At 36.8% G+C, this 17,098-nt stretch overlaps 1 protein-coding gene across 1 annotated transcript in view; it reads right to left on the bottom strand.

The window, feature by feature from the left end:
• LOC148950734 (uncharacterized) overlaps positions 1-16,873 on the bottom strand; it is a 30,729-nt gene extending 13,856 nt beyond the window's left edge. The window contains exons 1-2 of the mRNA XM_089091929.1: positions 16,415-16,873; positions 5,693-5,806 (exon numbers count right to left, since the gene is read on the bottom strand). Of these exons, the coding sequence (XP_088948055.1) occupies positions 5,693-5,806; positions 16,415-16,873 (573 nt within the window). The remainder of the gene's footprint in view (positions 1-5,692; positions 5,807-16,414) is intronic.
• Between the last annotated feature and the right edge of the window lie 225 nt (positions 16,874-17,098).

Genomic DNA, 17,098 nt, shown 5'->3' on the forward strand with positions numbered 1-17,098 from the left:
GCCTTTTCGAATGTTCTTCAATATTGTAAACGGAGTTGTGTGTTAGTAATAGTAGTCGTGGTAGCAGTAGTAGTGGTGGTAGTTGCAGTAGTAGTGGTGGAATGTAAATATTGCCATTTTGATCATCTCACTTACCATTTTCTGAAAGTTCCTAATTAATATATTCAGTCATTCCTGAGGTAAGACCTTTTGACAATCCAAATACAGATAACATGTTTTGATTTAGTTCAACACTCCCCTCAGCATTCTGTAAAAAGCTCACTTGAACGCTCTTCGTCTTTTTTGAAAGTAAAAATTCAAACATGCATACTTTTCTCAAAAACATATAGTATATGGAAACAATGAACGAATTGCTTAACTTACAGCCCTTGCCCTGAGGGCTGTGGAAAGATGACATCCCCAAAGACGTACTTGCTGGACTTTTCAACAATGCTGAACAAAATAGTTCTCTTAAAATTTTGATCGGATGTGTTATGGGGAATGATATGCTTGGGAAGGGGCTGGTTGCCCTCTTTTCACTTTTGACTCTTAGAAATAGTGGTAGAACTTACGATACGATACGATATGAATTTATTCTGTCAAATAACAAGAATAAAATGAGACACAATATAATTTAAATAATCACTCTTCCTTGTCACTTACTTATTAAAATGAGACACAAAATACTAACAAAAAGACAATATGCATCGGTCGGTAGCCATTGGCTTACAAGGCTCCAGTTTATTCTGGTGCCTTGTATTACACCCTGTTCTTGCCGGTTCAGGGAGCAAATCTCGATGCCTGCTGTACTCCAAAAGCTTCTGTCCAAAGGCCTTGTAAGCTTGTGTCGCCTGACATCAAGTCCATCTAGGCCTAGGATTTTAAGGCTATCATCATAATTCGTGAATTCTGGACCTAATATAACATGGGTAGCTCGTTCTTGCACATTCTCAAGGTCATATCTTTGCTCTTTACTTAGCCCCGGCTGCCACACAGGACAAGCATACTCTAAAATACAATTTTCCTGTCTACCCTGAAGGCTTTGTTGTATGCTCTTTAGACTATTATGAAAAGAATGGCTATCTCACTATTTTGATCGGTTGCTGTTGGGGAAAAAAGGGTGTCAGTAAGGGGGGGGAGTTGTTCTTCTCCATCAATTTTGAATCTTATAAGTGAACTAGAACTTTACATTTCCAATCAAATTTGCCTCTTTTAAAGTTCACACGACCACCCCTTCCGTAAGAGCCTTGTACACTCCCGGAGCATAGCATACAATCCTTGCCCCAAGACTCCTGGGAGGTTGTGTCCACCCTGAAAATCTTGTTAAATGACTTTTCGACTATTTTTGAACAAATGGCTATCTCAAAAGGGCATTAGAACTATTGATTTCCAAACCAGCGAATCCCCTCCGAAGTATATATGACCACACTTTCCATAAAAACCTTATATGCCCACGGGGCATAAGTTACAACCCTTGCCCTGAGGACTTTTGGGAGGTTGTTATCCTCGAAGACACTACTACAAGACCTTTCAACTATGCTGAACATAATTGCTATCTTAAAATTTTCATTGGATAGGCGTGGGGGGCTGTGTGCCCTCTAGTCACTGTCATCTATTAAAAAGGGTACTAGAACTCGTAATTTTCCATCGAATGAGCCCCTTTCTAAGTTCCCACGACAGCTCCGTCTTTACGGAGTGCTTGGTCTGCAAAAAATATGTATATATATAAGAATACATTGTGCCCACGTTGCTCTTTACACATCCAGCGCTGTTGCTTTGTGCAGCACATATTGCCTATGATAAAATGCGTATGGTAAAAGTTATCAGTATCATAGGCAGCGGGAGACTATTTAGGGCCTTGTAAATTACTTTTGTATTTTGTGCTGGTTATTTAAGGACCTTTCTCGTTCAAAGAGATCATCCTCTCGGGTTGGGTATATGCTTTAAGTATAAGCAGGGGCATCCCGAGGGGGGGGGGCAACTTTTTTTGCTTTCGGTAAAATTTTGGCCGAAGGCGAAAATCTCGGCACAAATTTTGCAAAATCGGCTGAAATTTAGCAAAATTCTTGATTTCTGCAGAAAATTCGGCATAAATCAGGTAGCGATTCGGTAAAATTTACAAAAATATCCTCCCCCCCCCAATAAAATGAGCCTCGGGACACCCCTGAGTATATGAGAAGTTTTTTAAAATTCTACAAAAACAACCTTAAGGATATATCATGGTTTTATTATTTTGTCGATAACCTACATGCTGCATAAACTACGAAGCAATAAATATGGTCCGATTTTAAGTTTTAGCCTCGTTCATTATTTCCAAAAACTTATCCTTTTTAAAAAGTAGTTTATCTTACAGAATCTTAAATTTGAGGATGAAATTCTCATAAACATAGCTTTCCTGTTTGGGATTTTTTGTTTCACTTTTGCAAAAGCTATACAGCTTTCTTAAAAACAAATTATAAATTAAAATATTTTTTCGCTGATAACCTTTTGGGGTATGTTACAAATTGATCAGATTGAATATACTTAAAATCAACATAAAAATCACATTATTTTGATGGGTATTAGTGTGTTTTTAGAGTTTTAGTGTCAACTGACAAGGGTTGCTCATAGAGGCTGTAAAATTTACCAGGAGTTAAAAGGATGGGGCTATTGGTCTCTAAAAATATTATTGGCTTACGAATATACGTCACAGATATAAACCATGACATTAAAGCACGGTTTTTTACATTACATTCCAAGAAAATAATCCGTATTTGGAACTGCTCTTTGCTTACAATTTTTATCCATGAGGAATTTGACTCAATAGTGCGTTGATTGTTCATTCCTAAACTAAAATGTTCGACACTATCCCACGTATTTTACTTTTTTCTTGCAAATCCATGATGATCAGTATTTCCATAAAAGCTGTATGGCTTCCAAATTTGACCTCTGGAAATGTGGTGCTGCAGTCTTCATTGAAAAGCCAGCTACAAAGTAAAGTTTAGATATGTACCTGGCCATGATTTCTAGCTTTATTTTTATCACAGAGAAAAGGAGAGACTACTTTTTGAAAAGTCTTACGACTCAAAAATTTTCCGTTCTTTATACTGGCTGAAGCACTGAAGCTTTCCAAACTAAATAATTTTTGAACAGGTCATCCCTCTCTTCAGAAAGGAGGATAACAGGATTGGCTCATGAAGATAAGTCATTGATGAGGACACTGGATATACGTCAGCAACACCACTGATCTTGAATAGATTATCAGTTTTTGAGAAACGAGAAAAATAAATCGCAATGTTATAACATGGATTGTAAGAAAATACTTCACCTTTTTCACTTTGGAACTGCTCTTTACTGGTCGCTTACTACAGTGAGCAATATTTTTCGATAGGATGTGAAGCATTGATATATAAATGAAAATATCTCGGTATAATGCATTCGAGGAAGACGGCCCCTCGAATTTACAATCAATAAGACCCACTGGTGTATCCACAAGTCCCTTGAGTCACAAACCTTCTCCTAGTAATGGGTTAAATTGCATGGTGATGCAGAACACCATCGCAGGAGGACCCTCTATAAGAGGACAACTGCAGCAGGGCGTAATATCCAGATATTTGGACAAAGGCCTCTGCAAAGGGCTGCCTTGACCCTTTCGGGGTACTTGCAAGACGGGGGACCTTGTGGTTAATTCTAATCCCACTTGAGGCGTGGTGCCTCTTAAGGAAATTATAGTCTAGTAAACGACACAGCATTCGCACGGGATTCTGATCAATGGATAATTCTTCTGGGCTGGGTATGTTTTGAAGGGCGTCTTCGGGCTGAAGAACCTCGTCCTAGCTAATTTATCTATTACGGGCTGCCTCCCGGTAGTAGCACAATATTTTTAGGCATAAATATATAATGAGTCGGAGGTAATAGGCTGAGACAGGTTAAGCTTAAAGATGTTTAATATTTAAAGTTCGGCATTACAAATCAACAAACGGGTGGAGTTGCTATAATCAGACAGTTCGTGGTAACGAACTGTAAGTAAGGAGCGACCCGGCTCAATGGTAACCGAAACTGTAGAAAACGGAATATTGATACCAATAGATACATCCAAAGAATCAAATTTTAATGCTCATTTCAAATATATAAGTTTCATTAAGTTTAGTCCTAGCTATCAAAAGTTACGCGCCTGAGAAAATTTGGCTGATTTTCGAAAAAAGGGGGAAAGACCCCCTACAAGTTATAGAATCTTAATGAAAATCACACCATCATATCTAGCGTATCAAAAAACCCTACTGCGGAGGTTTCAAGCTCCTATCTACAAAAATGTGGAATTTTGCAATTTTTTGCCAGAAGAAAGATCACGGATGCTTTTTTATTTTTTTATTTTTTTCCCCAGGGGTGATCGTATCTATCTAGAGGTCCTAGAATATCGCGAGAGGGCTCATTCGAACGGAAATCAAAAGTTCTAGTGCCCTTTTTAAGTGACCAAAAAATTGGAGGGTAACTAGGCCCCCTTCCACGCTCATTTTTTCCCAAAGTCACCCGATCAAAGTTTTGAGATAGCCATTTTCTTCAGCATGGTAAAAAAAATATGATAACTATATCTTTTAGGATGACTTAATCCAACCAAGTCCCCGAGATGAGGGCTGAAAGTTATGAACTTTACCCAATGTCAACATATAGTATTGGTTGGTTGGGGGTTATGTGGGAGGATCTTACCATGAAGGAAGTTTTCATGGGAGAAGGGACATTGCTATGAAGGGGGCGCCGGATTTCCCATTATTATTTAAATAAAGGTCATAAATTATATATAAAAAAAGAGATTTTTAACTGAAAGTAAGGAGCAACATCAAAACTTAAAACGACAGAAAACATTACGTATATGATTGGGTTCATCCCCTAGTCAATACCTCGCTCTTTAAGCCGAAGATTATTTAGTACTTTCATAAGAGCTATTTATTCTAATTAACCTCATTTGTGATTGAGGGGTTATTTTTAAAGAATTGGAACAAATTTTGAACTTTAGCTTAAAGAGCAAGATATTGACTAGGGAGTGAACCCTCTAATATACGTATTAAAAATATAAGAATATAGATGTTCGTTACGTAAGTTAATTCGTAGGTTATTTATATTTATTACTAATAAAAACGTTCGTAAATAAAATTAGAAAGTTTTTGGGAAAGCCATTTTACCAAATAAAAGTAAAATTAATATTCAATTTTTTTTTAATTATTCATGCACGGTGAGTCAAAATCAAAACCTGCATTAATTCAAAAACGTTCAAAAATTAAATAAAAAAACAAGTTTTTTTTAACTGAAAGTAAGGAACGACGTTAAAACTTAAAACGAACAGAAATTATTCCGTATATGGAAAGGGCTGTCCCCTCCTCAACGCCTCGCTCTTTACGCTAAAGTTTTACTTTCTCACAACTCTATTTTTTTTTTAAACAATGAAAAACTTTAGCGCAAAGAGCGAGGCGCTGAGGAGGGGACAGCCCCTTTCATATACGGAATAATTTCTGTTCGTTTTAAGTTTTAACGTCGTTCCTTACTTTCAGTTAAAAAAATTTGTTTTTTTTTATTTAAAATATAATAGAAAGACAAAAAAGTAATTGAGAGGGACAATTTCATTGAAACATTGAATTCGCATGGCGGAGCTGGGATATATGACGTCTACCCGAAATCCGCAAATTACTTGCTTCATGTCTCGAAGTTGCTCCTGTCTCCATGTTTCTTTCCCTTATACCCTGCTGGGCTTCATTATAAGTGAAAAAGCCAATTCATTAACCAATACATTGGATCTTTCATCTTTCCACTTGAGTTCAAGCTCTTTCTTTGGTTCTGTCGAATCTGCATTGGCCTAGAATTAAAAAAAAGTTGGTATAAGTATATTTAATGTTGTTTAAAAGAAATTGAAAAAAATTTCTAAGTTAAAATAGTTAATTCCAAGTTAAAAAAAATCAGACTTAAAAAAATGTTCAAGGGCTAAGCTTGTAAACCCCCCGAAGACAGTGTTTATGCTCTATTTAGTTTAGATATGGCTCTTTACCAGCCCCTGAAGGTCCAAGTTCAAAGAGAATCCCTGGATTGAATTAAAAGTTCAAGAATGGTAAGTAGGGAAAGGTGTATTCAAATCAAAGATGATTTTTGATATACAAACATATACAATTCGATAAATGTTTTTTTTAGTTTTGATATCGCTCTTTACCATCCCCTGAAAGTCCTGAAAAATAATGCCTGGGTTAAATTCAAAATATCCAGAAAAGCTAGCAGGGAGGAGTGTTCTTTAAAGATATATGGTATATGATATAAAAACACATACAACTTTTTAACTAAAAGGATTGTAAATATGCCTAAATAAACAAAAACTGTATGAAAAACAATTCCATTCACTAAGAATATCACAAAAAAAACTCATAGTTTACAAACATTTTTCAAATGTATAATAAAATCCATATAAAAACTTCTTTTATCAGTTCAAGCTCACTTCAACTATTGTTGGGTCATTTTTCTTTTTTCTTTTTTTATACCAACATCAAAGTATAATCACCTACGGAACGAGTACTGACAAGACCTATCCTCTCCACACAAAAAAGTTACCCTTTGTATACCCATGCGAACCTGGCAACTAAAAACCGTAGTAACCCAATTCATCTCAGTCATTCATCGCCTAAATCACGCTCTAGCATAATTATTGACCGCAGGAAAGTACTTTGGCTCGGAGTGATTTAGCAGTAGCCTACAAGATTTCGCGTCTAGAGGCGCTGAGGTACGCGGGGTCACTTTTGGAGAGTTTTGTCAGTACTTGTTCCGTAGGTGATTATACTTTTACCAACATTGAAGGCCAAAATGATCATGTGATGCTCTCCAGATGGTCACATCCACTCCTTTGGAGCATTTCTATATGGCTTTTACGATGTTAGGCTTTTTTAGTACAACGACAATATATTTGGGAATCAAATCCTTCTTCCCAGAAACTCTTATCTCAACGGCAAGACCAGATGGTCAACATACCATATGTGAGGAGTTAGTACACTTTTTTAGCTTCTAGCATACCCCCTATGTATGTTGCAGTATCCATTATCCAGTATACGTTGGGTTGGCAACTCCTTTTGGCTCCAGGTACACTCCTTATGGCGGTGCTAGTATTCGTTGACCAATAATCGAGTGGTTGCCAACTCCCTTTTGATCTAGTATATTCCCTAAAGGCGTGCTAGTACCACTTGACCAATATTCGAGGGGTTGGTATATAATTATGGCTCTAGAATGCCCTATGGGCGTGCTAGTACCAATCTATAGGATGTTACATTTCTGTACTAAAAATAATACTGATATTCAACTTAAACTCAAAATAAACAGAAATCACTGGATCGATTAACTGGGAAGCCGTTCACCTTGTATGCCAATGTTAGCACGAGTATTCTTCGATTTTCTACACGAATAAAAAAAAAGAAAAACAAGTGTTTCGTCAAATAAAAACTCAAAGCCTCAATGAGCAATATTAATACAATTTATATTTTTTTCTGTAAAAACCTCCTCTTCCCCCAAAACAGATAATACCCCCTTCCCTGAAAAAATCTAAGGTATGGTTTAAAAAAATTAAACTGTTTCGAATTTGTAATGCATTCAATGAAGTACAGTTTAGAGAGCAAAAAAATTAATCATTGAAATTTCGATATTCCCTTAGGGCTCATTCGAAAGAGCAAATTACAACTAATTAGATGAAAATAGAGAAAACGTATATAACAGTGCATTAAAACAACGACGGTTCATTTTTATAAAAGAATTAAACAACCTGTTAAATCTGAAGAGGTTCTTCAGGTGGTGAATACACATAAGAGAATCAGAGGCAATAGGAAAATCTATAGCGTTTCCTACTGAAAGGCTATAATCCTTCAGTTTTTCATTAATACTTTTTATTACCATTTTCCCAGAGGTACTTAATATGAAAGGGGTGTTCTTAAGAACTTCGGAGGGGCACATTTGATTTGAAATCGGCCACTAGCCTCCCCTCCACTCTCATTTCCCCCAAATTCATCCAAACAAGATTATAAGATAGCCACTTTTTTCAAAATAGTTCAAAGATCAGATAACAAAAATCCAGGGTCGTTGACACCCCCCAAAGCCCGATGGCAAGTACTGAAACTTAGGCTCGTGGGGAATATATGATTTTTATAGAAAAAGTGGCCGTATAAACTTAGAATGTTGCTCACTCGATTGCAAATTGAATGGTCTTATTTCCCTTTTTAAGAATAGAAAGTAATCGGAGTCCCACTAGATCCCCCTGCCCACGCCCTCTTTTCCTCAAATGTATCGGATCAAGATTTTGAGATAGCCATTTTGATCAAAATAGCTCACAGATAAGATACCAAAAATTCCAGAGTCGAAACAAACATCCCAGGGCCCGGGGACACGAGTTGAAAGTTGTATCCTTTGTGGATGCAACATTGTTGTGGAAGGATTGGTCTCATAAGTTTCAAAGGAGTCTCATTTTATTGGAAATTAAAATTTCTAGTGACCTTTTTAAGAGCGAAAAGTGTTCGGAGATTAACAAGCCCCGCCCCTCACCCTATTTTCCCCAAATGCATAGAATCAAAATTTTGAGATAGTAATTTGGTTCCAAATAGTTCAAAGATCAGATAACACAAACTTCAGGGTCAATGACACCCCCAGAGCCTGAGGACACGTACTGAAGTTTATATTCTTGGGGAAAATACGATTTGAAGGAAAAATTGGTCGTATAATCTTCGGATGTGGCTCATTCGATTGTAAAGTGAAAGTCCTATTTCCCTTTTAAAGGCTAGAAGACTTGTTCGGGGTGTAAGGTACGGGTGTCACCACTTATTGGAGGGGAAAGCCCCGGCCCAAAATTATAATATGATGCCTGCGTCTACCACACCGGCTCTGTAAATATCGGGTTTGGTACTACCCTATTTAATGTATACCCTGTCCCAGAGTATGATAACGCGATCAGGTGGACAAATAGCCACTTTCTAAAGCCAAATGTACCCGCCTTGGGTTACCACTAGAAAATCTCTAACTTTCTCCTTGGAGGTAACAAACCCCCCTGTCAATATAATAATGACTGTATCTCGTAACTCTATTCCTACCCTACCTGGGTTCCGGGAAAGCCAATACACAGTTTGTAGAAAATACCTTACTTGTATTCTTCCAAACGGTCAGATATAACAACCAAAAAATATGCTTCCCCGAACGGGGTGTAAATGCAGACTAATTCAAAATTAATATTCTATACACAACTTTGCATAGGGGTGGACCTTTGCTTGGCCCAGCCAATCCTCTCAATCCCCATTCAAAACCAATTCTACCTTCCTAGGTTTATTATTCAATGACTCAAACCAGGAAGTCCAAAATAGAATTTAGTTCAAAGCTTACTTATTGCAAACCAACTGTAGCTTAGCAACGAGACTTTTAAATTGTCATTGAAAAATATACTATAGGCAAATCTAGGCAAATGTAATTACGGGACGAAAAGATTTTGAGACAACCATTTTGATCAAAATAGCTCATAGATCAGGTAAAGAAAACTCCAGAGTTGACAGAAACCCCCTAGAGCCCAGAGCCACGTATTGAAAGTTGTGTCCTGGGTGGATATAACGTTTCTATAGAAGAGGCGGTCCCATAAATTTCAGAGGGGTCAAATTTGATTGGAAATTTAAAGTTTTAGTGACCTTTTTAAGATTGAAAAGTGATTGGAAGATAACTATCTCCCCCCCTTCTAGTCCTATTTTGCCCAAATGCACCCGATCAAAATTTTAAGATAGTCATTTTGTTCAAAATAGTACAAAGACCAGATAAAAAAAAATACAGGGTTGACACAACCCCCAGAGCCCGGGAGCACGCGTTGAAATTTATGTCCGTGGGGCATATAAGGTTTTTGTGGAAGAACTGACTGTACAAACTTCGGAAAGGGGCTCATATTATTTGAGCTAAAAATTCATAGTTCGATTTATAAGAGTAAAAACTGATCTGAGGGCAACCTGACCTCCCCCATGCCCTCTTTTCCTGAAATGTATCCGATAAAAATTTTGATATAGCCATTTTCTTCAAATTATATCAAAAATCAGATAACCAAACCCCAGGGTTCGACACAATCCCTATAACCCAGGGACTTACAAGGTTTTTATGGAAATGGTGGTCTTAATGCTTCGGAGGGGGCCCATTAGATTGATTATTATTAGTTCTAGTTTCCTTTTTAAGAGTCAAAGAGACCAGAGGGTGACCAGCCCCCAAGCCCTCTTTTCATCAAATGCATCCGATCAAAATTTAGGGATAATCATTTAGGTCAAAATGGTCAAAACATCAGATGAAAAAAACGTTGGGGGGTAAAAAAAATCCCCAGAGCTCAGGAACAACTGTTATAAGCTTTGCTCCGGAGGTAAATAAGGTTTTAGTGTAAGTTGTAAATATAACCTTTGGAGGGTGCTTATTTCTTTAAAAATCGACATTTCTAGTTCCATTTTAAGAGTCAAAAGTGGTCGCAGGGCATCTAGCCCCCCCAACGCTCTTTTTTCTACAAATACGTCCGATTTAAGTTTTGATAGAGGCATTTTGTTCAGAATAGTCTAAAGAACATATAACAATATCTTCAGGGTAGACAAAGCCACCCTTAGCCCGTGAGTATGTGTGGAAAATTATGCCGCGGGGGCATATTAGGTTTTATGGAAGTGATGGTTGTATAAACTTTGAAGGGGGCTAATTTATTTGGAAATCGGAATTTCTGTTTCCCTTTTTAAGAGCCAAATGCGACTAGAAGGCAACTAACCCCCCCCCCCACCCAAATTCTGTTTTCCTGAAATGAATCGGATCAAAATTTTGAGATAGCCATGTTGTCCAAAATAGTTCAAATATTAGAATAAAAAAAACTCCGGAGTCAGTAGAGAGAGGGTAACCATTTCTAACGAGAGTCCATATATGGGCATTGACCTACTTTAGAGAGAGGACTAGAATCCGTGTACGAACAAGATCAACGACCGGGCAATGTGACAACATCAAATAAGGAAATTTCACATCGTGAACATTCTTATCAGGGACTTAAAAATACTGACGGGACAAGATATCTGTTGACACAATTTCTCCATGAGACATGCTTATAAAATTGGAAGACTTCATAGGCATTTAAAATGTATCTGTGCACAGTTCCCAGAACATAGGAAACGTCATAGATTAATTGACATTTCAGGGGATTTGAAAGTAGAAACGAAAAAGGTAAGGCATCTCAGGCAATGCTAACTCTATTAAGAGATACACATCATTAGTTTTTTATTTGGAGCTATGTATTGAGAATAATTATTTTAATGAGATATAAATCTCAGGGAATCCTAACTCTATTAAGAGTTATTTATTATTTTTTTTATTTTCGGCTGTGGTCGCTATAATAGACATGTACACAATATGGGATGGGGGAGAAATAAAATATTGTTTTTGGCAATGGAGTATGCTAAAAAGTTGAAAGTAATAGAGCCATTGGTTTTAAGATGGCATTCTGAATTAACCTAGCTTTATTTCCCGACTGTGTTCAGTATATTACACAAGTAGCATTTAAACAGTGTTGTCAATATAAAAAGTTGATACTAATAAAGATGTAGATGCCAAGAAAGGAATTTTAATGAAGAAATTCAGAACGATCCTTAGAAATTCATAGAAATCAAATAGTGAGACGATTATGAGTATGAATCATCGAGGACGTCAACCACCAAGGACCTCAACCACCAAGGTCCTCTATTAACACCTCCAAGGTCCCCCCACTCCAACTTTTTGGGCCCATCACCCCATTTTTTTGTAAAACTATCGTATAATTCTAAAAGGTACAATTTTCTAGATATAAAAAAGTGCCTTATTGAAATAATGCATTTACACATAAATCTATACACTCTATAGTTTTTATGATTATCACTACATCATCTTCAACCGATGGTGATGTCTCGATGGTGATGTCATCTTCATCATAGATAAACGTCTTCTCCTTTATTACTTCTTTCCATCTTTTAGTGGGTGGGGGAGAAACTCCCTAGTATTATTATCTTTTCCCAGCTGCAGTGTTTTTGGAGTTTCATCTTTCTCCCCCCGGGTTAGTGACTTTTCAATATTGGATATTGTAACCTCATCCTCTAGATCCATGACTATCGTCAAAAACGGATTGTGTCACCTGAAACTTAAAAATAAAATATGAGGATCATAATAGTGAAGTTAAACGAATCTAAGTTGGGTACATTTTTGCATTTAAAAAAAATAAAGTTAGGTTTTAGTTTTCAGAAATATATACATACCAGTTTAAAATACATCTGTTTTTATTAACAACATTTGATTTTTTTAATAAAGCTGTATTTTAATTTTCAGAAATAGAGAACATCACAGTTTAAAAAAACATCTGATCTTATTAATAACATTGATTTTTTGCAATAAAGTTGGATTTCATTGAGTATATTTTTTGCATTGAGTGCATATTTTTATTAATAAAATTGATTTTTTAATATAGTTGGGTTTGATCCAAACCCTCATTGGGTACATTTTTGCATATTTTTTTAATAAAGCTGAATTTTAATTTTCAGGAATAACATCACAGTTTAAAAAACATCTGAAATTATTAATAACATTGATTTTTATTTATAAAGTTGGGTTTGATCCAAGCCCTCATTGGGTACATTTTTACATATTTTTGATATTCCTCTAGGATATGGATTGTCTGAGATTTCAGACGGTCAAGAAGGATTTTTGTAAGAATCTTTGCCGGTTTACTAGTTGAACTAATACGTCTGTAGTTATTACAGTCGCCCGTTTTTCCCTTTTTAAATTGGGGGACAATGGTGGCTTTCACCCATAATCCGGGGAAGTGGCCCGTTTCCCAGAAACTTGTTATGAATTTCTGACAGTTGTCGACCAATTCTTCTGGGTCTGCTTTTAACAGCTCAGACTGAGTACAATCCGGGCCTGGAGATTTATTTTTTCTTAGAGATTTTATTGCTGGGAGTACTTCCTCTCTTAGTGGTGGAGGGTTTAGGTCAATTGGGTACCGCGGTTTTAGGAAGGATAGTAAAATAATCGGGTTGGGTGTTATTGTGGAGTTCCGTTTTTTTTGCAGAAGTGCTTATCTAACAGTGTTGTATCTGCCGACTTCTTTATTGACAGTTCACAGACTTTCTTGTACATGATGTGACTGTTACCTTTTTGAAAGACTTCTTCACACACGCGACATTTTCTTTTGCATAGTTTCGTAGAGCTTGCTGGATTTTCTTTTCTACTAGACATTTAAGTAACTTGTATTCGTCCTTACTTTGTCTGTCTACCTTGTTAGCATGGGCGTGCCTCTGTTCACACAGATCAATTGTTTCGGGGGTGATCCAGGGTTTATCTGAATGGTTACATGGTTAATCCGAATGGTACATGGTTTATTCGTCGACCAATTGGTCAATTTCTTCTGCTGATGGAGCTTCTATGGGTTGGATTCTTGACAACTTGTTTGAGAGTACGTTCTATACCAGCTTCTTGTTTCTATGTTTTTCAGCAGATCAAATAATATATTGGTAAGCTTTTCTTAGACTGTTGGGCATTCCGAATACGCAAACGGAGCTCATATATGAGTAGAAAGTGATCCGAATCGAAATCACCACCAGCTGTGGAAACTGTATTCAGTACTGGTGATTTCCATTTATTTTCGACAAGTATGTAATCGATCATGTTTTCAGTAAGGCCATCAGGTGATTTCCAAGCGACTTTCCTTTGTTCGTTTTGGTGGAACACGGGGTTCTTTATGAAAAGTTCATTATCCCGACAAAAGTCGATGAGTATTTCACCCCTGTGGATTTCCCCCCCATGCCCGACCTTGCCCATGACAGTAGTATCCCCACTCTACTTTCTGGAAGCCTAATAAGAGATTACCATTGGATTCCACTGGTCACTACCTCTGGAATACAACCGGTCCTTTTTTCTACTGGCCGGCTGGCAAGATTCCAACGACATACCCCTGCTTCCCGGTGTTATGGAAAATTTTGTTCCAGTAGTATGAAAGAGTTCAGGGTGTAAACATCAAAGATATTGTAATGGATGCTTTTACACAATTGGATATAAAAAGCGCCAGCAATAGCGAGTAGAAGTAGAAATTACAAGGGGTTGCCGACTAACCCTAGAATGGGACAAGAAATATGCAGGATATGTTATAACATTATGCAAAATCAAGACGGAAGAACAGTTATACTTTGCGGTTAAAGTGAACATAGTGTATATGCAGAAACTACAAGACGGATTAAATGCGTTAGTGAAGTCTATTGAAGAGAACAACCTAGGAAAAAGAGTTTGTTACTAGCAGAATTTTTAGTCTGTGATTGGTAGTGAGAGTGTAGTGAAGCCTTCTAATTTAGTCAATTTGAAATTTAGTACAAATATATTAAGACGCAAATACAAAGTTTTGAAATACCACTTTTTATTAAGATAAGGAACATATCCTGCCAAGTTTCTGCTTAACGGGAAATTGAGAAATTACTACTTCCTAGCTATTGCGTCGGTTGGGTACAGGAAGGTGTGGTTGATTAAAATGTATAGAAGATACATTTTATGGGAAGGGGTAGACGGATACTAATTTTATGTCGGAGTGACCTCTGGTCCATTTATTTAGAAATGCCTTGGAATATTTTCGGACCATTGTAAGTGTCTAAGTATCTTATTATATATTATTGTAGTTTCTGAGACTTGTGCTCTACTTGGGACAGTCAGTCCCAGTAGAACATATATATATCTGGTATTATTATATGTTAACTGAATTAAAGTATTGTATTATAGCCAACCTCTCTACAATCTACCTTTAGTCCCTTGAATATACCCAGCTGGTACGCCTCATTAGTTCGGTCATAACCTAAGGCACGCTACTAAAGTTTAAATACCTTAGGGCCAGAGTTTACCTCCCCTATAAAGGGAGAAAAAAAATATCTACAACAACATCACTTAAATACCATAAAACCACGTTACCACAAGAGTGTTAAAAATGGCTGGATTTGAGAATCAAAAAATCTTAGGGAATCTAGTAAAATTGAAAAAGTGGGCAATTTTAGATTATGATTTTCTAGAATTATCTCTTCAAAGAAAAATATTTTCTTAACAAATGCTTAACGATATAATGGGGAGTGATTCTCCATCTGTGGATTATTTCTTGAAACTTTTATCTCCTGACGCAGCTGCATCTACTAAATTTATTGATATATTAATTGAGATAAGACAAAATGATATTGTGATTTTGCTTTTAACCACTACTTAGACGACCATTTGTAAAGACATTGTGTCTAAACAAGTTTTTGACGTCCCTCCTAGAAGACCTTCATGTTATTGACCGATAGTCAGTTTCTTTTTGGTAGTAAGACAGTGAAAATAGAACATTTTTTTTACACATGTACATTATGGTTGTGTATGGTTGTGTACATTGGGTAGCGGGTTATCCTGTCAGAATTGTACCTTTGCTGATTACTATAACAAAAAGTGTAGATCATGCGATCCATGTAAATTGCATAGGGGATATGCAGTGCAAATCAAAGACTGTAATTCTTGTCTTGAAGAGATGTGTGACTCTCACAGTAAAGCTTTCCTATTCTCCAATTGTCACTATGATAAATGCGATCAATGGGAAAACACTTACCCTGGCATGATTGCAAAAAAACCTAAACGTGAGTTTAGTTTTATTTTTAAGAGACTGGTATCGTCGTGGTTTTAAATTGTTTTGGGAAGAAGATCCTGGTCTATGCTTTAATTGCTGGAATAATAAAAGAGTCTGGTTTTTACGTCATCGCTGTGAAGATACTGGCAATTTATTTAGCTGTTACAGAAAGTGATTCTTCATTTGAGAGTTTTGTGTCTGACATTGGTTCAAATAAGTAAATCGAAACATGTGAATTTTAAAATATGAATGGGAATAGTATTATTGACTTTACAAAGATATTCAATAAAATGACGTAATAATATATCGTAGAAAACGTGACTCCGACTTAGCATGCTAAGATGAATGCAAGTTAAATCCTGACGAGCTGCTACCACTTTGCGTTTCTGATAGTTACCTATACGTAGAAGAAGAAATCTAAAAGGGCACAGTGTTTTTTGTACCTACAAATTTTATTAATAAACAAATTTACATACATTTTTCAAGCATTTGACTCTTAGGGCACCGAAATTTGTATTATAGAAATAGGAAAGAGTATTTTCAACTAGAAAATCGTTTAATCGAGGATTCTCACCATAAATGTTGAGGAATTGACTGTGAGTATGTCTGCGACATCGGAAAGTGAGATTTAATAGTGCATGGAAACCACACCTTTTGGTTGGTAATTTTGGACTCGCTTTTTAGATTTACCATTTTGTTTAAGAAAATTTTTAATGTGCAGCGTATAGAACGTATACGGTAAGCCAAGGGGATCAAAGAATTCAATCTTTCTTTTTTGAATATGCATAGCCAATGCCCCGTCTATACGCTTGATTGGCCACTGTTAACGATGATAATGGTATTGCTAACGCGTAATATATCCTCGCGGAAATACGAAGGTATGCAATAGGATCTGTATTTGGACCTATAAGGATCCAAATTGAATACTTGCTTAAAAGCTTCACTAGCGTCCTCCATACTATCGCAAGGCAAATTACTAACAATAATGTTACTGTCAGATACCTGGCATTCACACATCTTTGAGCGATTTGCCAGATCAATATTGTTTTTCTTCAGTGCCATCGCTTCACTGGTAATAACGCTTATCTGCTTTTTTAGGCTATCAGTTTTGCTTTCAACTGATACTACACGGGCTTGAACTTCCGTAACCAATGCGTGGAACTCAAGCTGCGCTTTTTCCACCGATATAACCCTTTGTTCCAGAGATCTCATACGTCCATCAATAGAGTCTAACTTAGATCCGTTTTCTTTCACGATTGCCAGCATCGTAACAAAATCTTCGGACAACTTTAACAATGGTGACTGGGACTTCTCGCTAGAAGTGGCCAAACATCTAAAACTGCTCCAGTTCCATCAGCTCCAGCACGCTGGACGTTACGCCGACGTCCCATCTTAGAAGTAATTAAACAAGAAACGGCTTACCTCACTAGGCAATAAATATTTATCCACGGAGCTGCCAACGTGCATTAAGTGTTAGCCGTTACAAGGGAA

Source organism: Artemia sp. Qi Xiang Cuo, chromosome 7 (genome assembly GCF_049724085.1).
Source record: "Artemia sp. Qi Xiang Cuo chromosome 7, ASM4972408v1, whole genome shotgun sequence".
Lineage (NCBI taxonomy): Eukaryota > Metazoa > Arthropoda > Branchiopoda > Anostraca > Artemiidae > Artemia > Artemia sp. Qi Xiang Cuo.